Source organism: Phocoena sinus, chromosome 8 (genome assembly GCF_008692025.1).
Source record: "Phocoena sinus isolate mPhoSin1 chromosome 8, mPhoSin1.pri, whole genome shotgun sequence".
Taxonomy (NCBI): Eukaryota; Metazoa; Chordata; class Mammalia; order Artiodactyla; family Phocoenidae; genus Phocoena; species Phocoena sinus.
This window is the reverse complement of record NC_045770.1, coordinates 102,817,152-102,840,685: the sequence shown is the minus strand read 5'-3', so window position 1 is coordinate 102,840,685 and position 23,534 is coordinate 102,817,152. Positions and strand designations below refer to the sequence as shown.

At 57.7% G+C, this 23,534-nt stretch overlaps 2 protein-coding genes across 14 annotated transcripts in view; both read left to right on the top strand.

Moving 5' to 3' along the window:
• The first annotated feature begins 268 nt into the window (after positions 1–268).
• RASGRP2 (RAS guanyl releasing protein 2) lies at positions 269–15,881 on the top strand. 8 transcript variants are annotated; one of them, XM_032640306.1, is made up of 17 exons: positions 269–287; positions 2,864–3,004; positions 3,652–3,754; positions 4,300–4,362; positions 4,690–4,821; positions 5,590–5,740; positions 5,939–6,112; positions 6,272–6,388; positions 8,135–8,416; positions 9,353–9,430; positions 9,637–9,759; positions 10,090–10,205; positions 13,272–13,413; positions 13,684–13,777; positions 14,385–14,555; positions 15,434–15,498; positions 15,663–15,881. In XM_032640306.1, exons 2-16 carry the CDS (start codon positions 2,932–2,934, stop codon positions 15,490–15,492), a joined length of 1,878 nt encoding a protein of 625 aa, XP_032496197.1. In that variant the 5' UTR covers positions 269–287; positions 2,864–2,931; the 3' UTR covers positions 15,493–15,498; positions 15,663–15,881. The 8 variants fall into 8 exon arrangements, with proteins under 8 accessions (XP_032496197.1, XP_032496195.1, XP_032496200.1 ...); XM_032640304.1 differs by lacking the exon at positions 269–287 and adding an exon at positions 692–819; XM_032640309.1 differs by lacking the exon at positions 269–287 and adding an exon at positions 900–1,020 and having other exon boundaries at positions 13,684–13,720.
• A 3,544-nt stretch (positions 15,882–19,425) lies between these two features.
• The window catches only part of NRXN2 (neurexin 2), a 110,306-nt gene continuing 106,197 nt past the window's right edge, over positions 19,426–23,534 (top strand). For all 6 annotated transcript variants that reach the window (XM_032641053.1, XM_032641054.1, XM_032641055.1 and 3 more), the window contains exon 1: positions 19,426–19,660. The gene's annotated coding sequence lies outside the window, so the exon portion shown is untranslated. The remainder of the gene's footprint in view (positions 19,661–23,534) is intronic.

Genomic DNA, 23,534 nt, shown 5'->3' with positions numbered 1-23,534 from the left:
ACCTGAACAGCCGGAAACGGTTACCGGCTCCCCTAGGCCCGGCTTGTGGGGACCCCAACCGCCTGCGGCTTCCCCTCCCAAGTTCCTCTCTGCCGGGGGGGGGGGGGGGGGGGGGGGGCGTTGGCCAGGCCTCCAGGCTCCAGTTTTCTAGCTGCGGAGAACCCACCCGTCGCTTGCAGCTGCCCCTTTTCATCTGGCCTCATGGGGAGCCAGGCTTCCGGGGCCCCAGTCCCTCCTGTGTGAACTGGAGCTCCCTCTATCCCCAGACCTCGAGGCCCCTTCTCCAGGTAGCCGCGTTTTCATTCCTCCCTCCCCACAAGCCCCTCTCCCCCAAGTGTTCCCACCTTGTCCTAGCCCCTCCCCCAGGCTATCACAAGGACCCGCCGCGCCCACGCCCCCGATCTCTACCCAACCTGTGCCCCCCGCTGCCCGCAGGAAGACGCCCGGCCCCAGGCCGGGTTAGCCCCGTGGGAACGGTTTGTCTCGAAAACAGGAACCCGGGCCGGGGGCTGGGCGGGGCGCCCCTTCCCCACCGCAGTCTACTTCCTGCCCCTCCCGGCTTCCTCTGCCCCACACCAGACAGGGCGGGGGGCAGGGGGTGTCTGTGATGGGGGGAGAGGACCGGTGGTTTAGTTCCCCCCTTCCATGTCCCGAGCGGCCTGACCTCCCCTCACCCACCCTCGGCGCGGCCCGTGGCGCAGCCCCCCCGCCCGCGACCCTCGTCTCCCGGGCGGCGCGGCAGGGCAGGGGTTAAGCTGCCGCAGGGACCGCCGCGTGCGGGGCGAGAGGGAGCCCCCGATGGGGGAGGCGCAGCCGCCGGTGCGGAGCCCGGCGTAGGGGTGGGAGGGGAGGGGAGGGGAGAGGAGGGGGCGGCCGCGGCGCGGGGGCGGGGCGGCGGGGAGCTGGGCCGCGGCGCGGAGAGCGGGCGGGAGCCGCAGCCGCAGCGAGGTCGGCGGGCGGGAGAGCACGGAGGTGGCGCCAGTCGGGCCGGGTGCGGGCTTCTTGCTACGGGTCCCAAGTGTGAGTGAATGAGCGCGGGGCGGGGAGGTGCTCAGGGCAGAGGAGGTCCGGCCCCTAGGGGCCCTTGAGGGCGGCGCAGACGGGCTGGGGGCGGCGGGTGGGTTGGTGGGTGGGGAGTCTGCGGTCCGGGTCAGGGCTTAGGAGGGACCTGACGAGAGACCCGAAGCTCCCTGGACAAGCGCGGGAGGGGGCGGCAAACGGGGCGCACCCGGCTCTTCCTAGCCACGTCTCAGCGGGACCTTCCCCGGCGAAGCCCCCATTTGACAGATGAGAAAATTGAGGCTCCGAGAGGCCAAGTGACTCTCAAGGTCACACAGCGAGGAAGCGGGAGAGCCGCGGGGTGATGACTCTGGGTGGCTCCTAGGAAAAGTCTACCAGAGAACTCCATAGAGGAGCCCCCCGCTCCCCCCCTCCCGCAGCCCGGGGGAGTATGTGTAGGGGCGGGGTACCTTCTGTGGGGCAAGGCTTTGCCAGCGTCCGTGGGTACGGGATGTCAGGTCGCTGGGGCCGCAGGGCTGGCCCTAGATCGCAGGTGAAGGGGGCGGGGGCGGAATGGGCGTGTGTGCATACCCACCGGGTGTGTGCATGTGTGGGAGAGTGTACATGCGTGTAGGTGCACTGCCTTGCGTGTGTACACGCGTGTGCGGATGTCGCGCTGCTGTGGCCGCGGAACTCCAGGCTGGCCTGGCTCTAGTGAGCAGCAGGGCCCCCTCCAATGGGTTTGCATTCTGGGGTAGAGAGCTGGGTATGTGTGTCCGAGGTTTCCTTCGTTCAGGTGTGCGAGGGCTGTGGGTGCCATTGTGTGTGAGAGAGAGAGTATGGGAGGTAATTGCCTGAGGCTCGGCTTCTTGGGAGCCTCAGGCATTCTTGCACCCCGATGTGGGTCCCTGGCCTCGGGTGTGGAATGAGTGTCTCTGCATGGGTGCGTATATTCCCGCCAGTGACTGGAGCTGCTGGTGGAGTCGTACAGGCACTCTCCACCCCGCACGGTGCTAGCGCCCCCTTCTGGGCACCCTACTCTGTGCTCGAGTGTGGACGGCCTGTGTGTGCACTCACTTCGACTGTGCAGTATGGGGACCTGCGTCAGGGTCTGGGGATGAAGATAGCCTGCGGAAGGTCTGAGCCGGGACCCTTGGGGCCTTCACGGAGGAGGTGGCTTGGGAGCGCGCGATTCCCAGGCTCAGGCTTCCCGCTGACGCCTCCGGGCCGCAGTGGGCTCCCCGCTCCGCCCTCTCCGCCCCGCCCCCCCGCCCCAGGAATGTTCCTCTCCGCTCCAGGCCGCCTCCCCAATGGCAGGCCCCTGGGGGCTGCCACAGCCCCGCCTTCCTTTCCGGGGAGCCCGGGAGGGGGCGACGCGGGCAGGACGCCTGGGTTCCTCCCCCCTCTCATCCCAGGGAGAAATTCCTCCGAGGTCCCCTCAGGCTCTGGGTTCCCAAAATAACCCTGCGGGGGAAGGGAGGCTGTGAAGGGAGGGAAGCGGGAGGGGCGCAGAACTGAGCTGCGGGGTGCTGCAGGTGCCTCTGGGGAGAGGACGTGAGAAGAGGGCCTGCGGGGAGGGGGGGCTGGGACACTAACCAGCCCCCCGAGTTCTGGCTCGTCCCTATCCCCGGGGAGTCCCTCAGCCCTCCCACGACTCCAAGGGTGGGCCGGAAGCTTCTTGGTCAGTTCGTTTCCCAACTGGTGGGTTGCAACATCCCGGGCCAGTTAACCCCAGGAGTGGCCGCGGCGGACGACTCCGCCCCTGCCCAGCAGGGGGCGTGCCTGCCCCGCCCCATTTCTGTCCGCGGGGCCGCTCCCCTGGCCCGCGCCTCCGCAGACTCCGGCTCTGTCTCTCCCGGGACAGGGGTCAGGTCCGAGACCCGTGGAGGCTCTCGGAGCGCAGCTTGGCCCAGCCTACCCGCGCCGGAGGCCATGGCGGGCACCCTGGACCTGGACAAGGGCTGCACGGTGGAGGAGCTGCTCCGTGGTTGCATTGAAGCCTTCGGTGAGTGGCACGGGAGGACACGCCCAGCCTGAGACCAGCCGGGAGCCTGAACCCTGACCCCTGCCTCCCAGGGCAGACCTCTGCCCAACTCGCATCCTGCAGCCTCTTTGGCGAAAGTCTCCTCTTCATCCCGGGGTAGAGAGATCCACACGGTGCAGAAAGAGAAAAGGTTTCCCTTCCCTAGTATACCAGCGTTGAAGGGAGGAGCGACGGGGTCCCCAGACTCTGACCCACGAGGACCGTTATCTGTCTCCCCGGGGGATCCGGAGGAACTCGCTATTGCGGCCTGGAAGCTGTTCCCGGCTGATGGGGGGGTGGCTTATCTGGTGAAGGGGTGCCCCTTCCCCAGGCACTCAGGAAATGACCTCTGGATTCTTGACCCCGCGGAACCCGTCTCCTTCCGCCCCAGCTGGTTCCCCTCCAAACTACAGGCCCGACTCAGACGCTCCTCTCCTCTAGTTCCTCGGATCCTGCCTTATCCCTCTTCCACCCTACCTTTACTTTATAATCTGCCTCCTGGTTTCGGAGCCCTCGGAAAGCCGGAGGCGGCCGGGAGCCAGAAATCCGGCAGGCTGCGGGGTAGGGTTTAGGGACCGAAGCTGCGGGACGTAGGGTCAACCCGCTTCTCCTTGACCCCTCGGAGTTAGATGACTCCGGGAAGGTGCGGGACCCGCAGCTGGTGCGCATGTTCCTCATGATGCACCCCTGGTACATCCCTTCCTCTCAGCTGGCGGCAAAACTGCTGTACGTATATCCTTCGCCGGCCTCGCCAAGGGCCCTGCAGTCCGCATCCATAAGGGAGCCCCGCTGCCCAGCGAGGGCAGAGGAGGGGCTTCGCTCCTAGAGCGTGGGCCACTCCCACATCACAGAATTCAGGATTGGCCCAGGCTGCAGCTAGGGCCTAAGCTCCACCCCTTTCCTCCCCTTAGAACTAAGGCCCCGTCCCCGGGTCTCTCCCCAGCCTAGCCCTTGCTCTGTCCTCCCCACAGCCTAGGACCTGTTCCTACTCCCAGCGCAGGTTCTGCCTCTTGCTTCTCTCCCAGAACCCAGGTCCTGCTCTCAGCCTCTCCCAGAATCTGGCCCCCATTCCATCCAGGCACCCTCCCAAAGCTCACACCTCACCTCTGCTTTCAGCCCCTTTCCAGAGCTTGGGCCCTGCCCGCCCCAGACCCCACCCCTAGAATTTCTCCTAGAACCGGGCCCTGCCCTCAGCCTCCCCCAAGAACTCGGGTTCCATCCCCTGCCTCCTTTTCTAGAGTAAGTCTCCATGCTTGTTTTCCTTAACTCTGCTTCACCTACCAACAATCCCGGAAGGACAACTCCAGTTCGCTTCAGGTGAAAACATGCCATCTGGTCAGGTGAGTCTTCCTCTTGGGGCTCTGTCTCCTCCTCTGCTCCCTTATCTCAGGCTTCAGACTGGCCTGAAGGAGTGGAAATAGCTCGTTCTGGAAGCTGGTCACGTGGGTTTGAACCCGGCTCTGTCCATGGTGGTTGGGCTGCCGCAGGCTTGCCCCTTCCTGGTCCTGGCCCGGTCCCTGTTTTCTGATCTGCCCAGTGCAGGTAGGGAAGGAAAGAGCTGGGAAAGGGGAACCACAGTTCGAGGCTCTTTCCCCCTCTCTGGGGAACTACAGTCCTAGGGGATGGTGGGGGAAGGGCTGCCTTGGGTGACTCTGAACCTCCACCAGGTACTGGATCTCAGCATTCCCAGCAGAGTTTGACTTGAATCCTGAGCTCGCTGAGCAGATCAAGGAGCTGAAGGCTCTGCTAGACCAAGAAGGGAACCGCCGGCACAGCAGCCTCATCGACATCGAGAGCGTGTGCGTGGGGGGGAGCTCGGAGGGCTGGGCAGGGCACTCAGCATCCTACACCATCTGCACTTCATAAATGTTTGTCGAATTGAATGGGTGAGGGTCATGTCACTCTTGCTTAAAAACCTTCTATGGCTGCCTATCGTCTTCAGAATGCCTCGGCTGGGGATTAAGGCCTTTCATAGTCTCAGGCCAGCTTGGCATTCCTGCCTCATCTTCCACAGCCCACCACCCCATACCAGGCATCTCATACTGCAGCTGCACGGGTCCACTCACCATTCTGCAGCTCCTGCATCCTTTCCCACCATGGCGCTTTGCTCATGTCCCCTTGCCTCCTCCTCCGTGTTATCAAAACTTAGCACAAGTGTGGAGTGTCTGTGGACTCTTTGAGGGCAGAATTTGTCGTTCCTGCCTCTGTTCCTCCATGACACTTTGTGCAGACCTCTGCCCAAAGACCTCCACACTTGTGCCACGCTATTTCGTGATTGTTTGTTTCTGTGTCTGTCTCCCTCAGTAGACTGTGAGCTCCTCGGGGGCAGGAACCGTGTCTTGCTCATCTCTGTACCCCCAGCGCCTAGCACAGTGCCTGTCACAGAGTAGGTCTTCCATAAATCTGTGTTGAGTGCGTGATGAGGGGGAGATTGCAGGAGGTGCTGGGACTGGGGACATTCGTGCTCTGCACAGCGTCTCGCGGTCAGCGTGAGTGGTATGAGTGTAGGGCCATGAGGGGTGGGGCATCTTCAGCAAAGGACTCACTGCCCCGCCCCACTCCCCCAGCCCCACCTACAAGTGGAATCGGCAGGTGACCCAGAGGAACCCTGTGGAACAGAAAAAGCGCAAGATGTCCCTGTTGTTTGACCACCTGGACCCCATGGAGCTGGCAGCACATCTCACCTACTTGGAATATCGCTCCTTTTGCAAGATCCTGGTGCGGCCCAATGGCCTTCAGTCAGGGAGCGGGGGTGGGCTGGGGAGGGGGTGCCAGGAGGGGCAGGGTCTCTGGGGTAGGTGGGGTCACAGGGTGGGTCTGGGGTTTCAATGTAACCACCAAAGGGCCGCTGGAGGGTGAGGAGCGGCCATTGGTGAGGGGAGGGGCCCCGGGGTGCTGAGGCCACTGTGCCTGCAGTTCCAGGACTATCACAGTTTTGTGACTCACGGCTGCACCGTGGACAACCCTGTCCTGGAGCGATTCATCTCCCTCTTCAACAGTGTCTCGCAGTGGGTGCAACTCATGATTCTCAGCAAGCCCACAGCCCCGCAGCGGGCCCTGGTCATCACACACTTCGTCCACGTTGCAGAGGTGCCTGCCCCTCCCCTTCCCCCCAACCTCCCAAATTGCCAGTAGGGCTGAGTCCGTCCTTTCCCCTAACCCACTGCTAGGTCTTCTCCAGAAAAGCTGGGCCAAATTCTGGGCCCACTCAGTGACTCACTGCCTCATCTCTCTCCATTTATTCCCCAGAAACTCCTGGAGCTGCAGAATTTCAACACGCTGATGGCGGTGGTCGGGGGCCTGAGCCACAGCTCCATCTCCCGCCTCAAGGAGACCCACAGCCACGTGAGCCCAGAGACCATCAAGGTGCTTGAGACTCGGGGGGGTCAGGGGAATGGCCTGGTCAGCCTTCCCAGGGCTGGCCTCGCTGAGAACTCCCAGCAGTGCTGGAGGCTGGGCACTCCCTCTTCATTTGATAAATGAGGAAACTGAGTCTGGGGGTTAAATCCTTTTCCAGTTGCACAGTGAAAGCAGCAGAGTGGAGTCTCACAGGTCTGCCGAACTTCAAAGCTCGTGCTTTACTCTTCCCCTGCTTATTTTATTTTATTTTATTTTGGTCGCGCCACACACATGTGGGATCTTAGTTCCCTGACCAGGGATCAAACCTGTGCCCCCTGCAGTGGAAGCACCGAGTTTTAACCACGGGACCACCAGGGAAGTCCCTATTTTATTTTAAAAAACATAACTGGTGACATACATATAGAAGAGTCTATAAAACATATGTACAGTTAAAAAAAATTAGAAAACGCCTGTGTAACTACCACTCAGGTCAAGAAGTAGAACACTGCCAGCCCCCGAAGCTCCCAGCACCTTAGAGCACAACTCCGTCCTCATCAGAGGCAAACAATGTCATAACATTCCTAAGGATGATTACCTTGCTTTTCTTTCTTTCTTTTTAAAAGTTTTTATTTATTTATTCATTTATTTTGGCCATACTGCGCGGCATGTGGGATCTTAGTCCCCACACCCGTGCTCCCTGCAGTGAAAGCTCAGAATCCTAACCACTGGACCACCAGGGAATTCCTGACCTTGTTTTTCTTGATAGCTTTACCACCTGTGCATGCATCCCAAAAGCATGTGCGTTTCTTGTTGCCTGTTTTTGAACCTGCTATGAATGGAATTGTTATATACGTGATTTTACTTCTTGCTTCTTTCATTCTTACATTCCGTTATGTGGAGCAATTGTTCATTCACTTCCGTTGCCGTATAATGTTTTAGTCTACCCCGATTTGTGTATCTCCTCTACTATTGAACATTTGGGGTTTTTCCAGTTTGGGCTGTTACGAATGATACCACTAAGAATATTCTTCAAAATCATCATCCTGTGCTGCTCTGCCTCCCTGATCCTCAGTTTCCTCTCCTGTGAAATGGTTTTTTTAAAAAATATTTATTTATTTTCTTTATGTTTTTGGCTGTGTCGGGTCTTAGCTGCGGCACGTGGGGGTCTTCATTGAAGCTTGCGGGATCTTTTGTCGCGGCGCGGGCTCTTCATTGTGGCGTGCGGGCTTCTCTCTAGTTGTGGCGCACAGGTTCCAGAGTGCTGGGCTCTGTAGTTTGCGGCCCACAGGCTCTCTTGTTGAGGCACGCGAGCTCAGTAGTTGCGGCACGGGGGCCTAGATGCCTCGCGGCATGTGGGATCTTAGCTCCCTGACCAAGAATCAAACCCGTGTCCCCTGCATTGGAAGGCGGGTTCTTTACCACTGGACCACCAGGGAAGTCCCCTCTTCTGTTAAATGTTGATGATAATCTGTGCCCAGGCCTGGTGTAGAGGTGTGGTATTTGGTAGTGGGTGTCCCTTTGAACTCGTGACCTATGACTTCTGATTCCCAGGGGCTAAGGGAGCCAGTGTTGGGGGATAGTGAGGGAGGCTTTTGACCTTTCACCCATCCCTAACCCTGACTCCACATCCTCTCCCACATTTCCAGGGCTGGGCAGGGGAAGGAGAGCTGAGCTTGAGATATGTGATGTGTGTGTGTGTGTGTGTGTGTGTGTGTGTGTGTGTGTGTGTGTGTGTGTGTGTGTTTGTGTGACCCTCTGCCCTTTGTCCCCCAGCTCTGGGAAGGTCTGACAGAACTAGTGACGGCCACTGGTAACTATGGCAACTACCGACGCCGGCTGGCAGCCTGCGTGGGTTTCCGCTTCCCCATCTTGGGTGTGCACCTCAAGGACCTGGTGGCCCTGCAGCTGGCACTGCCTGACTGGCTGGACCCCACCCGGACCCGACTTAATGGGGCCAAGATGAAGCAGCTCTTCAGCATCCTGGAGGAGCTGGCCATGGTGACCAGCCTTCAGCCCCCAGTGCAAGCCAACCCCGACCTGCTGAGCCTGCTGACGGTGAGGGGCCAGGCAGCAGGGTCCACAGCTGCACCTGGTCCTGCAGGCTTGGCCTTGGGTTCTCAGTTATGATCGAAGAACTGACACCCAGCCTGGGCCCCAAGGCTGGGGTGAACTTGGAGAAGGGTTCTAGCCTCCAGATGGGACTGTGGGCCCCTGAGGCTGGCATGTGGACTTGAGGCTGGGCCTAGGCCCTGGGTTGAGTTCCTAGCAGTGGGCTGTGTTCAAGGTTTGGGGTCAAACTCTGGATTCTGGGTATAGGGGTGGCTTTTATTTTATTTTTTTAACTTTTAGTTTTTGGCTGTGCTTCATGGCTTGTGGGATCTTAGTTCCCTGACCAGGGATGGAACCCGCACCCTCGGCAGTGAAAGGGCCGAGTCCTAACCCCTGGACCGCCAGGGAGTTCCCCAGGGGCGGCTTTTAAACATGGCCCTGAGCTCTGAGCTTCTGGGCTTGGTCTTGGACTTGGTTTTGAGCCCTAGCGTAGGAGTTGGGTTCTAGTCCAGATCTGGACTAGGTTCTAATCGTTGGGCTGGGGCTTAGGTTTTAAGGTTTGGTGTGAAGTCTTACCTGTTTCTGGGTTCTGGACTGAGATGGGGATTGAAATCTGAGCTGGAGTCTGGTTGCTGGGTGGGATTCTATGTTGGGGGGAATTTCAGAGCTCTCAGCTGGGTTGCGACCTGGATTCTTGGCTGAGATCTTGACAGTGCATTGTGTTCAAGGTTTGGGGCCGAGATACAGGTTCTGGTCTGTGTGCTAGGCTGGCGTGTGGTTGCTGGGATGTGTTCTAAGCTGGCCTTTGTCCCGAGTCTAGCTTCTGGGCCAGGCTCGGGGCTGGGCTGCGACCTCTAGGTAAACCTGTGGGTCTGAGTTCTGGGCAGTGGGCTCCTGAGAGCCGCGGAGGCCGGTGGGCGTGATCAGACCTGTGTGTCCCAGGTGTCTCTGGATCAGTATCAGACAGAGGATGAGCTCTACCAGCTGTCCCTGCAGCGGGAACCGCGCTCCAAGTCCTCGGTGAGGGACGGAATCTCTGCTTACCCACTCGGCCCATCCTCTTCCTCCCCCACCTCTGCCCTCCTGGGAGTTCCAAGATTAGAGGCTACCTCACCTATCCTGCTCGTTGGGCAGGCTTCCTTGTCCCCAGGGCTTGCCCTCTCTCCTCCACTGGGCCCTGGGCTTCCTCACCTCTGGCCCTCTCTCAGCCTCGACCATTCCCACAGCCAAGCAGCCCCACCAGCTGCACGCCGCCTCCCCGGCCCCCGGTGCTGGAGGAGTGGACCTCAGCGGCCAAACCCAAGCTGGATCAGGCACTCATGGTGGAGCACATTGAGAAGATGGTGGAGGTGAGACTCCGTGGCAGCCAGCTCTGGAGTCTGCGGGCTGGGGGGACAGGTCCGTAGTGGTCAATCAAGGCTAGTTTTGCCAGGGCACTGCCCTGGGAGCCGCCACCAGTGCCAGGTTCAAGGGCCAACACTCAGTCTCCAGAAGGCACGGGGCGCAGCTGATGGGTGGGGTTGGGATGGGGGTACGGAGAAGGGAGGTGGTGGGGGAGACAGACAGCTGCCCACGGCTGAGACGCCCGCCCTTCATCACTTGGACTGGGAATGTGGGCAGGGTGGGGCCAATGCTCCTTTTATCCTCCCCTCCCCCATGTGTCCCTCTATGTACTCCAGTCTGTGTTCCGGAACTTCGATGTCGATGGGGACGGCCACATCTCACAGGAGGAGTTCCAGATCATCCGTGGGAACTTTCCTTACCTCAGCGCCTTTGGGGACTTCGACCAGAACCAGTGAGGAGGCCTGGGGGCAGGGGGAGAGGGAAAGCAGGCTCACTTCCCCTTGGGTTTTAGTTTCCTCCCGTGCAAGATGAGGACATTGAACCAGATGATCTTGAGGGAGGAAGCCACCCATGTGGGGAGGGGCTCTTATTTTCGGGGAGGCTTCCAGCTGCAGAGGCACAGGGTTACCTCACTTATTCAGACCGAAGAAGGGGTGGGGTGACTCCACCTGAATCTTGCAAAGACGGTGGCCTGGGGACTGTTGCTACATAAATGCCATTTTATTTGTGGAGCTCACAGCTGGCAAAAAGTGTGGGCACGTTGAACTCCTGGGTAGCCTGTCTTAATGAATAGATAAGAAAGGCCTGCAGTGAGCGGCACCCACTTGCTTAGCAACAATTCACAATTCACATGCTGACAATTTGGACAGACAGCCGGTTCTCTGGAGTAGGTTAAACATGCAACCATGTTCGCACCCTGGTTTTGCTGAGCGGACAAAATTCCAATCAAAATTTATAGTCCATCCCAGGTCGATTTACTTTTCAGTGTTATCCATATTTCAAAAAGCTGGGTTTTTTCCCATATTATAAAAATGCATGGTTAAAAAAAAATCCAGGTAGTAAAATAGATTTATAGTGAGCAAAGTGTATAAGGTAAGAAGTGAAAATTCCCTCCCTCCTTTCCCACTCAGAGGCTGTCATTAGTAACTATGTTCGTAACATTACTGGTGCGGCAATGCCGGTATCTTTCCAGTCTTTTTTTCATGCGTGTTGCAGATTGTTAGAGAATTTGTCTGTGTCTGTTTCACAGACAAACAGGATGATGGTATAAATCTGGTTCCGCCAGTGGCATTCATTGTAGTTGCTTTGTTTCTCCTCCCAGCGTTGGGAACAAATAGTTGAAAACAGAGTTTTCTCTGAGTTGAAAACAGTTCCCTGTCACCTCCCTGTGTTAGGGTGGAGTTTTTCCAGGCCACACTTTTAGGGAGGGTGCAGCCCTTGGAGACCTTCAAGGCGTCAGCTTCATGCAGGCGCCTCAGCCTTAACTCCCCACCTCCTGCAGGCCCCAGGCAGTTATCAAAATCCAGCACCCGGCTCCTGGGGCAGCCACAGCTCACTGAATCAATTCGAAGATCTCTCTTTGTTTCTGAAACTTGGGGGTTTCCGTTTCTTGCAAACTCACCTATGCATTTAAAGCAATTTTTGATATATTTTAACCAGCATCTGGGTATTTGTGGCAGTAGGGTTTTCAGGGTTTCTTGTTTTTGTTTTTAAATCACTGTCTTGACGGAACCGCATGCTTTGTGTTTTTTCACTTTTGTTTTCCACTTAAACCCTCATCACGGACATCTTTCCAGGCCGATTCATGCAGAGCTACCTCATTCTTTAGAACAGCTGCAGAGAATTACACTGTGTGGCTGGGCCATCATTTGTCTCACCATTCTCCCGCTGATGGACATGTCGACTGTTCCCAGTTTTTCGCTATTAATATCCACCATGCTACTGTGAGCATCTTTGTACCCATGCACTCAGGCCACTATTTTTGTAGGAGAAATTCCTAGAAGTGGGATAATTGGATCAAAAGATATGCACATTCTAAATTAGAAGAGAGACTGCCAAGGTGACCTCAGGCAAGGTTGTGCCAGCTCGCACTCCCATCAACAGTGAACGAGTGCCCATTTCCCAGCTTCCTTGCCAACAGTGGATGCTATAATAAGCTTTACAATTTTGCCAGTCTAATTGGCAAATGGCGTCTTGGTTAAATTTGCATTTCTTTAATACTAGTGGGGGTAGGAGATCTTCATATGTTTACCGGCCACTTCTGTTTCTTCTGTATATTGCCTGTTCGTGTCCTTTGTCCATTATTCCACTGGGTTTGTGAGTCTTTTTCTCATTGATTTCTAGAATCTCTGTTAATGGATATTAACCCTTGGTGTTGAATATGTTTGCAAATATTTTCTCCCAGTCTGTCATTTATGTTGTCCTTTTCCATATAAAATTTTTAAAAAATGTGTGCTCAATATGTCAGTCTTTTCCTTTATGGCTTCTCGGATTTGTGTTATGCGTAGAAAGGCCTTCATCCCCTCAAGGTTACAAAATTCTTCCCTTATACCTTTTCAGATACTTTGAAATTCTTATTTTTTACATTAGTGTTCTGAATTTAGTGGGAATTAAGTTTTCACGAACAGTGTGAGATAGGAGCCTAGGTTTACATATTTTCATGAACCATCGGTCGTCCCAATGTACCACTGATTTGAAGGACAACCTGGATCACGTAAATACAATGGGCAGGCGTTTCTGACAAGGGCCACCCCTGGTGGAAATAGCTCCCAGTGGCCCAGCATCTATTAACCATTACAGACGCTGTTGTCAATGTTCCATGTGCACTATCTCATTTAAGCCTTACCCAAAGGCCTCTGAGGTGTAGGAACTGTCATCGTCCCCATTTATAGAAGAGGAAACCGAGGGATGGGGCGTGAAGTCACACAGAGAAGAAGTAGAGCCCAAATTTGAACTGAGTTCTGTCCGTCTCCAGAGCACGTGCTCACTCTTTCCCTAAAATGTGTGAATGGATGAAAAAAAAGGGCTCCGTGGGGAATCCCTGGATTACCTTTCTGGCAGGATTATGCAAGAGTGAGACAGGTGCAGCTTTTTCCAATCTTACCTGGTCCCCAAACTCATCAGAGATCTCTTAATTCTCAGGGCTCCGGACTGGTGTTCCACAGAGCTCACTTTGGGAAACAGAAGCTGATAATCCCATGGGAAAGTGCAGAGCAATTTTAGTTTACACGCCAACTCTGTGAAGTGAGCAGGGCAGGAATTATGATCCCCATTTTTCCAGGGAGGAAACCCAGGGCAATTGACTTGCCCAAGACCACACAACTAGTTAGTAGCAGCTACTACATCTGCCTGACTCCAAGTCTAGTGTTCTTTCTCTTTCCTGCACCAGGGGTCCAAAATCAGGAGTCGGTGAGGACCTTTAACTTGGTAGGGGTTTTTCCCAGTGGGATGGGTTAAGCTGGTGGTGGGTGGTCCCAGGGAGGCCCCCAGAGCTGAGGCCCTCCCCCTTCCCGGACAGGGATGGCTGCATCAGCAAGGAGGAGATGGTCTCCTACTTTCTGCGCTCCAGCTCTGTGCTGGGTGGCCGCATGGGCTTCGTACACAACTTCCACGAGAGCAACTCCTTGCGCCCGGTCGCCTGCCGCCACTGCAAGGCCCTGGTGAGCCCCCGCCCAAGCCACGCCCCTCCAGCACCGGCCCCGCTCCATCCACGCCCGCCCTCCCTTCTGGCCCCGCCCCTGCCAGAGCCTTCTCAGCCTAGGCAAACCTTAATTCCACCTGCCTCCCCTCTTGCTGTTCTGAACAAAACCCTGAGGGGGGCCCTAAGGCTCCAGAAAGGGTCAGTCCCACTCCCTGCCCATGGAAAGGAAGAAGTAGAGTCATCCCCTCTAAACCCCTCCCCCCTACTGCGGCCCCCTCCTCTATTTCAGATCCTGGGCATCTACAAGCAGGGCCTCAAATGCCGAGGTGAGATGGAGTTGCAAGGCTGCTGGGCTGAGTTTTTTGGGAAGAGTTACTATCTGGGTGAATATTCTCATTTTGGTGGGGTAATTGCCAAGGAGTGAAGTACCTTAGGGCCAGAGAGGCATGCTGATTGACGTGAAGGGGGTAGCCTTTAACAGGGCTTTTGTTGGGACTTCCGTGGCCATCCAGTGGTTAAGACTCCGTGCTTCCACTGCAGGGGGTGTGGGTTCGACCCCTGCTCTGGGAAGTAAGATCCCACCTGCCTCGCAGTTTTGCCAAAAAAAACCCCCAGAAACCAAAAACCAAAACAAGCAAACCAAAAACCCAAAAAACAACAAACAAACAAAGAAAAACCAGGGCCTTTATTTTGGTGAGGCAGCTGCCCAGGAACAGGGAGCTTTGGAGAGGGCACAGACTGCCGAGTAGGATGAAGAGAGCACTTGGAAAGGAGGCTCTTGTTTTGGTGGGGCAGCTGCCCAGGAACAGGGAGCTTTGGAGAGGGCACAGACTGCCGTGTAGGATGAAGAGAGCACTTGGAAAGGAGGCTCTTGTTTTGGTGGGGCAGCTGCTCAGGAGCAAAGGGACCTGGGGAGAGGTGCAGGCCTGTGGAATGGGGAAGGGTATTCTGATCAGTTGATCTGGCTGGGCTCCCCATCTGCCTCCCCAGCCTGTGGTGTTAACTGCCACAAGCAGTGCAAGGATCGTCTGTCAGTTGAGTGCCGGCGCCGGGCCCAGAGTGTGAGTCTGGAGGGGTCTGCACCCTCACCCACACATACCCACCATCGCGCCTTCAGCTTCTCCCTGCCCCGCCCTGGCAGGCGAGGCTCCCGGCCTCCAGGTAAGAAGGGGTCTCTTTTTGTACTGGCCTGTGGAGGGAGGGAGGCAAGGCCGTGGTGGCATAGTATTACCTTCTCCAGGATGGAAATGATTGCAGAGTTTGTAATTGTCTTATTTTGGTAGGGTGATGGAGAAGGGCTGGACAGGTAAGGGTGTCAGAAGGTGACCAGGGAGCCCTCAACCCTCTGAGGCTGAGGAGGAGAGAGACTAATAAATAAAAAAGAGTAAACGTGAAAGAGACTTCAAGATTCAATTTGCACTCTTATTTTGTTAGGGGGATTGACAAGGGGTTGGAGAGGGAGTTTTGTGAGCCATTTGCCTGTGTTTCCCTTTTTGGCTGCTTTGGAGGCTATTCTGAGAAAAGTCCCTTGCCCCCCAAAGCTCCCAGCAGCTCTCTTGGGGCCATTGGTGGTTCCAGGTCAGTTTTCTGAATGACAATTCCTCAAATGATTATTTTGCTGAGGACACTCTGAACGACCATGTTCAACTGGGGTCTAAGGCAGTTGACCACAACTGTTCAGACTGGCATAAGTCCTCAAAAATAGAGGCAGGCACAGGTCATAAGTTCTCAAATACAGAAAAGATGAAACCATTCGCATTGAGCCTTCCAGAAGTGCTGGGGTCTAAAATGTAAAGCACGCACAAAACGGACATTTAAACAAACTGCACCGATAAATCTGTGGCCGCAAAAAAGCTGTGGCAAAATGAAAACTTAGAAAAAGAGCCTCAAAAATTGGACCTTTTGGTCATTCAGTGAATTGATTTTTGGTGGATGGTTCTGCTTCTGGGATGGGGCCGGGTGCCTCCAGTGATGGGGAGAAGGGCTGCTGAGGGCACAGGGACCCAGGAATTGGTCCTGTGACACCCCCCTCCCTGCAGAGATCCGAGAGGAGGAGGTTCAGACGGTGGAGGATGGCGTGTTTGACATCCACTTGTAATTGATGGTGAGCCCCCCCTGCAGCCTGGGCGGAGCCTCCCCACTCAGGGCTGGGGCAATGGGGGGATGGGTGGGACGGGTGCTCTGTCCAAATGGCCCAGGCCAGGTGGGATCCTGCTTTTTGGGGAGTGGGGAGGGTCTTCCTCACAACCTCTGTGTTTTTCTTCCCAGCTGTGACTGGATCAAGCACTCATGCCTGCTTTGGAGAAAAGACTTGGACCAGAGCAGGGAGCCTGGGGTGCTGTGGCAGCAGGCCGGGGCTGGGGGGCGGGGTGTGAGGGTGGCATGCAGCTGAGGGCAGGGCCAGGGCTGGTGTCCCTAAGGTTGTACAGATTCTTGTGAATATTTGTGTTTTCCAGATGGAATAAAGGCCCAAGTCATTAACCTGGACTATCAGTGCCTAGAATCCTCGCGGGGGGCAGAGGGCAGGGGTCCGTAAGCACAGGGACTAGAACTGTGGCGCAGAAAACTCTGTAGTCAGAGAATCTCGGGAGATCTGGAATCTCATGTGTCTGGAATCTTGGGGGGAGGTAGGATTGTGGGGGATAGAGCCTTAGAACCAGGAAACCATGGAACAGAGAGTTTTGGGGGGAGGTCTAGAATCTCTAGGAGTCCAGAATCTTGGGGGCCTAAAACTTGAAAGTAGAATTGCTGAGCCTGGTGGTCATGTATAGCCATAGCCTTCAGCCCGCAGCTGAATGTCCCTTGCTTGACAGGTGGTCTTTCAGCCTCTGCTTGTATACTTCCAGCAACGGGGAGCTCACTACAGAGAATCATGGGAGGGAGGTGGCAGCCCTGAGTGCTGGGTGTGGGGGAAGGAGCGGCGGGGGGGGGGCACACTCCTTGGGCTTGCAGCCTCCTGGCCTGGCGCTGCTGCCAGCCGGAAGGACAGGGACTTCCAGAGGAAATGCATATTGATCCTGCTGGCAGCCTCTGGCAGCCTCTCCCAACCCAGCTCTTCCCTCCCGAGTTTGCAGCATGGAGGTTTTGGGGGTCACCACTACCTGAGGAAGGCTAAGGCCACTTCAGAGGCTGGTCTTGGTGAGGAGGGTGGACTGGGGGTCTTCGAAAGGTTCTGAAGCTGAGCCAGGCTGCCCCTGGGGTGAGGAGGCTCTAGACAGCAGTCTGAGAATGGGAGCTACCTCCCCAGCTCCCCTCCCCCAAGCCGAGGCATGTCCTACAGCAACTGCAGGTTGTCCTGGGAGTGGAGGCCTGAGCACCCCAACTCCCACCTGCAAAGCACAATATCTGAGGACCTGGCAATGGCCTCAGCCCCCTCCCTCAAACTTCCTTGACCCCATGCCCATCTTTCCCTTTGAGACCCCACTCCCCCTGGCCTACTCCTCATCTGGGGTACCTCCTCCTCCCACCCTGTTACTTCTCAGCTGCAGCTCTGCCACCTGTTGGGCCCCCCAGCCCTGTCCCCCGTTGGGTCCCCCGCACTGCCCCTCCTTCCATCTTCAGCCCCCTCCCTTCCTTCCTCCTCTGGAGGCTGTAATATCCGTTTCACGATTTGGGGGCTGAGTTGCTATAACAACAGACGGCGATTGTGCTGTGAAGAGCAGCTCGCTCCCTGCGCTGCCTCCATCCCTGCAGCCCGGTCGGCTGGCTCCCCTCCCTGCCACCCCCCAGCCCCAGCCTGGCCTCTTCCCAGTGTGTGTGTTTGCAAATGTGTGCCCAGGTCTGCTCCCCCGGGACTGTGGCGTGTGACCGCCTTTTCATGGTTGCCTGTGTGAATCTGGCAGATGAGCTTCACATTGTGTGCGTGTGTGCACAGGCATGCATGCTGTATTTGCTGCATTTTTCCTCCACCGTGTGTCCTCACTGGACTGCGCATGGGAGAAGGGCCACGTTGGCTGGGTGCCTGTTCGCGGGGTGTCTTGAAGTGGTGGGTCCCACCTACATCCGGTACTCTGAAGCCTGGACCTGGGTGGGGGGAGACATCACTGTAGCTGGGGGAGGGGCCGGGAGGTGCAGCAGCTGCCAGGTGACCTTTCCTGCCCTTGACGGGCAAAGGTGGCCCAGGGAGCTGGGGGTGGGGACCAGAGACGAGTGCTCACTCTTGCATCTCTCCCTGCCCCTGCCCTCCCCCCCACCCCTTCCCACACCCATCTATAAGGGTCTGAGAGAAAGTCTCTGTGAGTCACTGCGCCTGTCTGTGTGCCCATCTATGTCCTGTTGCCTGGCTGGACACGTCTCTGCACGTGTGTGTGTAGCCTGCAGGGAGAGGAGCAGTGGGGGATGGGCAGGGCAGTGGGCTCTGGGGTCAGAGAGGCAATTTCACATTCACAGGCCCTGACTCAGCAGTTCCCATTCTCTGGCTCCTCTAGTGGCCTTGGTGGGGCCATCCTGAGGGTCTCTCCAAGGTCAGAGTAGGCCCCCCAAGTCTAGAACCTGGCTCAGGGATCTCTCTTCCCACCTCTAGGGTCCTACAGCCTGGGTCCCCCTCTCATCCCCTTACAGGCCGGGAGGGAGCTCTCTGGTGGGGGGGTGTGTCCCCACGCATCTACTCAGTAATTGACCACTCTGTGCAAAGTGCCTCGGGGGGCAGGATGACCTCGTGGGCAGGTCCCCTGTGTACACCTGTTCCCCCCCAAGGCATGCATCTGCCTCAGGCACCTGTGTGCATAAGTCTGTGTATGTTCTTGAGCAAGTATATGCTTCTTGTGGGTGTTGTACCATGGGGGGCATTTCTGCACGTGTCCCTGTGTGTCCCCTTGGGAACGCCTATGTGCACATGGATAGGTGTGCATGGCTGTGAGTACGCCTCCGAGTGCCTTTGTGGTCGAATGAGAGTGTTCTTTCATGTTGCCTCTGGCTAAGGAAGCGCCAACTACCACTGGCTGTGCAGATCACGGACCCTGCAACAGAAATCAGGGTCCTGGAGTGAGCTGGCAGAATGGTCTTTCACACACACACACACACACACACACACACACACACACTGCCTCCCTCATTCAGAAGCCCAGTGTCCAACTTTGTGATACACACGCTAGGTGCCAGGTCCACCTTGGGTTGGATGAGTGAGTGAAGGGGGTCCCCTTCTTTCCAAACTCATACCCATGCATAGTGATGCAGACGCCCTCACAGGGAAGACCTTCACCCCAGCACCACATTCACTCTGAAAATTCTGGTTGAAGTGAGCTGCTGCCAGCTTCCCTTCTGTGGTCCGGGCAGTGTGCATCCACGCCCCTACCCCTCAACCTACTCCTATCCCAGTCCAGAGTTCCAGGCAGGACTGGAAATCAGGCTTCAAACTCTGGGATTCCCATGAGGCAGGGTTGGGAAACCCCGAGCCCCTAGGTCTACCCCGCCCCCATCTCTGCCTTTCCCTCCCCCACCGCGCCTCTGTCCTTTTCCCAGGAAAGAGCCCTCCTCAGTTCTAGGGGAGGTCAGGGGGCCTTTGGGCAGTGGGAGGCGGAAGCCAGGCAAGGGCTGGAAAGGGCCCCCAGCAGCCCGCGTCCCTAAGCTCCGGGCAGCCCGGGCCCGCTCCAAGGCGTTGCCAGCAGAGGGCGCTGCGGCCCGGGCCCCCGCACAGGACCTGCTCCTTCGGGCCCCCAAGTCTGGGCCCACAGCCTCCCCTTCGGCTCGCCCCAGCCCTGGGCGCTGCCACCTGGGCCCGCGGGGCGGGGGATGCGGGATCCCAGGGCGAGAAGCTAGGGCGCCTGGGTTTCCGGAAAAGTCACTGGGGTTGGGTTGGGGGGGGGTCTGCCTGGTTGGGGGCCCAGGCGCCAGGGTTAAGGACCTCGAGAAGCGGGGAAGAACTCGGAGGCCGGGAGGCTGGGACGCCTGGGTCCCTCGCGGGGCGTGGGCCTGTGGAGCAGCGGGACTGGCGGCTTCTGCGCCTTCGCATTGGCTGCGCAGCTCGTCCGTTAGCGCAGCGTGATCCAATGCTCGCGTCCGGGGGGCGGAAACTGGTGCTGATGCTGCCGTCAGTCGGTGTTGCAGGGATGCGGCGGCGGGAGCAGCCGCCCTGACGCGCGGAGCATCCTTCTCCGAGCGGCACCGCGGCGGGGCGGGCGGACCGGCAGGCGGGCGGGGACGCGGCGGGGAGCGAGAGAGGCGCGAGGCGGCAGACACCACTGGCCCTGGTTCTGCCACCCGCCGGAGACGGGGCGGCCCTGGGGTTCTGATCCCCACCCTCCTGCTCCTGGCGCCCCCAGAACCAGGTACGGGGGGGTGCTGCGGCGGAGACGGACGGGGGGGGGGGGCGAGAGCCGATTGGGGGAGGGCAACGATTGGAGGGGCGGGGGAGGCAAGAAGGGCGGATTGGGGGGCGGGGGCGCTGCCGCGCTGAGAGGGCTGGCTGGGTGACAGCGAGGCGGCTAAACGGCTTGGGGGGTTGGGGGTCGGAGGCTCCCTGTGGAAGGGGCACTGGCCCTGAGCTGGGGTGAATGGAGAGGAGTGGGAGGGCTGGTCGTTGAGGGGAAGGAATGGGGCGAGAACGAGGGGCATCCGGAAGGCTTGTGAGGGAGGCTCTGAAGGGGGGTCCCCAGCCTATGCTAGCCCCAAGGGCTGGAAGCAGTGCCCGTCCAGAGGGGATGAGGAGCCCGTTGTGCCCTGAAGGGTCTGCAGGGGAGAAACCAGCGAGGAACTGGCCTTCCTAGGAAAAGCAGAGGGGGCTGGAGAGGGGAAAGGAGAGAAGTGGAAAGGCAGGGAGCAGGGCCAGGCCAAGGGCTCCATACTGGGGGGCACCGCGGAGGACCAGGCTTTACTGGGGGATGGGAGCCAAGGGGAGAGGAGGTTATGGGGAGGGAGCAGAGGGGAAGGCGCCCAGGTGCTAGAGGCAGAGATGGGCATGTGTTGGTGGAGAGCCGGGAAAGATGGGGGGCCCGAGGGAGAGGAGCAGAAGCTTGCGGGGGAAGGTTGGAGGTGATGAGAGAGGGAGACTGGGAAATCAGTAGGAGGGGGCTGTGCTGGGGTGGGAACACGCTGGGGGTGGTGACAGGGTTATGGTCAGAGAGTGCTGCAGGGAGGGGAAGCTGCAGGGCCCCGGGGCTTGCTCCCCTGCCCCCAAAGAGGAGGGGAACATTCCTCATGTCCCAGCCTCCTCCCCAGCTGAAGGAGCCATCTGCCCTGGGTCCTCTGGGCTGGGGTATGGGCCCCTGAAGCCTTGATGGGTCCTTAGAGGAAAAAATTGGCTGTGGGCGGCTGTTATCTTCTTTACTCTCAGCCCCCACCGGAGTCCTGGGTGAAGGCATTTGGTGCCTCACTGAACCAGCAAGGGCTGGGAGGGGGCTCTTGCTTGGCACCTGGAGGTGAAGGGGGAAGCTGTCCGGACCTGGAGTGATGAAATCAGTCTTAGGGTGTGGGTCTTGGGTCTCCAGTCCTCTTGGCTGCCTTGGGGCTTCCAAACACTTCTGGATTTTTATGTGTTGGGGGATGGGGTCAGGTGGGCGAGAACCTCCCATTCATTCCTGCCCCTCCCTCTTGTCCACCTTCCCAGTGTCTGGGTATTCCTTTTGGGGCAGGGTAGACTTCAGGGCTTTGCATTCTCTATCTTTCGCCAGAGAAGTAGACAGAGAGAAGGAAGACAGAGGAAGAAAGAGAGGAGGGAGGTCGGCTGATCTGTTAACCGTAAAGCCTTCTGTTTTGTGGGTGCTTTGGCCACTCAGGTCCCTAACTTCTTCTGCCTCCAGGGATGCCTCCAGGGATGCTGGCATCTGAGACTCGGCTGGATCTTTCTAGGGGCAGGGGAGAAGGGTCAGGCTCGGGGGTTCCTTCATTCCTGCTAGAGGAGGTGTTCTCAGATCCATCCTGTCCTCATACCCACAGGGTGGGCGGGACTGACCGACAGGCAGAGGCCGGCCATCAGAGGATGGCTGGGGAGTTCTCTCCAGGAGCCGGGGCCTCTGCTGGCTTCTCAGCCTGGGCTGAATCCACACTATGGGTTCCTGAGAGGAGGGGGCTGGGTTCCAGAGGGACTGTTGAGGACCTCTTTCCCCTCCCAGGCCCTCAGTCTCTATCCAGGTCCAGCTGCTCCCTCCCGCCCACCCTTGCCAGTGACACAGACAACCTGACACTGATACATATGCTCAGTGGCACCCACCCAGACACACACCTACACAGGCACACACACCTGCGTACACAATACACCTCCCGGCTGCACACCGCCTACACTCCCCGCCCAGAGAGACTGCCACCTCACTGCCTGCCTCAGAGACCTCCCCGAGGCGCCCTGCTCTCCTGTACGTGACACGCTCATGGCCCCTACCTGCCCCCAGAGCCCCAACACTGCACTGTCAGCCCACACCCTCAGGTGCACACAGCCCCCCATGCAACCATTCACCTCCCCAGATTCACACAGCCATCTCAGGCACATCTGTATGCTTGCAACATACCTTCACTCTCTGGGACACACCCTCTCCTCCTAGCTGCATCCCACCCCCATCATTAAGCACCAGTTCTCTTCTTGGTCCTGAGCTCTTTGCCCCAGGCTTTGGTGTGCACGGCCACAGCCCCTCCGGGTCTGGCCCAGCACTCAGCCACACCTGCCGTCCTCAGAACCTTCCCGTTTCTAGGCGCTCCACCCCCCAGCACTAATCCTCACACTCACACGCTGCCTGGTGCCAGAGCCATGCTGTCCATTTATTCCCAGCCCTCATGGGGACACCCCGACCCACAGTGCGAGCCCACGCCACCCACCCTGCTCCTCCGTCTGCTGGGGCGGCTCCCGGCCTGGCCCCGTCCACACCGGTGGGCTATGGCTCTCGGAGACTCATTCAACAAATAATCTGGCATCTGCATGACACCGTGCCGATCCTTGATCCTTACAAAGCTGTCTCTGCCGCTGTCACGGTGGAGTGGGGTGAGAGTGAGGCCGCCTGGGCTCAGCTCTGCTCCTCTGTGAGCCTCAGTTTCCTCATCTGTAAAATGGGGGTTCCCATACCTACCTCGTGGGGTTCTTCTGAGGACTAGGCCAGATGATTATGCTGACAATAATAACAGTAACAACTGTATTTACAGGCACACTTTGTTTTATTGCGCTTCACAGGTATCGCGTTTTTTGCAAATTGAAGGTTTGCGGCAACACTGCGCTGTCTGATGATGGTTAGCGTAATTTAGCAAAAAAGTAATTTAAAATTAAGGTTATGTACATTGCTTTTTAGACACGATGGTATTGCACACATGACTACAGTATCATAGACTATGGTGTAGTGTAACTGGGAAACAAAAAATTCGTGTGACTTCCTTTATTTCAATATTCACATTATTGTGGTGGTCCGGAATTGAACCCGCGGTATCTCCAAGGTCTGCCTGTACTCTGTACCTACTGTGAGCCTGGCTCTGTGCTAAGCACTCTGTGAACTTTGTCATATGCCCCCGGTAAACGGCAGCTACTTCCAGCATCACCACGGCACGCGTGCACACACCTGTCACGGGTACCTTTAGGAAAATTCCCAGGCACCTCCTGCTTACTCACAAGTCTACCCCTGGAAACCATCTATCCTCTACATCGCTGGGGTGTACCCACCTGCGGCATCATCCCTCAGCTGTGCATAGCACAGGGTGGGCACGGGGGTGAGCTCACTCCTTTCACTGACTACCCCCAAGCTCCTAGGCACCTGTGCTCCGGCTCCCACTCTGCCGAGTCATTCATTTGCACCTCGGTCCCCAGCCCACCCATCTCCTCAACCCCCCACACCTGGCAACAGCCTCGTCATGCACATCTTGAGCTGCCACTCTTGTGCTCAGCCCCCTTCACGAACACCTGCTCAGGGGGACCCTCGCACACACCTGCCCACTCCCAGCCGTGCTGCTGTGGGACCTCCACTAGTCTCCAGACCCATTCATCCCTTTCCCACCTTCCCAGGTAGGAGGAGGTGCTCAGCAGAGTGGAGGAAGGCTCAGTGGGCAAAATCTGAGTCCCAGCGCTGCCACTGACAAGCCGTGTGACCGTGGGGATTCTGCACCCAGTCAGCTCCCTAGCACCCCCTACCCACAGGTGGACTCTGCAGCCTTGAGCCAGCGGTGATGGGAGCTGGAGGGGGTCGGGGTGGGAGTGACTCAGCTGCTCTCAGGATCTCAACTCTTTCTTCCCCC

Excerpts from the sequence above, each read along its gene's own strand:
- RASGRP2 (XM_032640301.1), top strand. The coding sequence starts at position 1,573 with ATGGGCGTGTGTGCATACCCACCGGGTGTGTGCATGTGTGGGAGAGTG. Across the intron at positions 4,822-5,589 it reads CTCATCGACATCGAGAGCGT|CCCCACCTACAAGTGGAATC; the intron begins GTGCGTGGGGGG and ends CCACTCCCCCAG. Across the intron at positions 13,721-14,384 it reads GCAGGGCCTCAAATGCCGAG|CCTGTGGTGTTAACTGCCAC; the intron begins GTGAGATGGAGT and ends CTGCCTCCCCAG.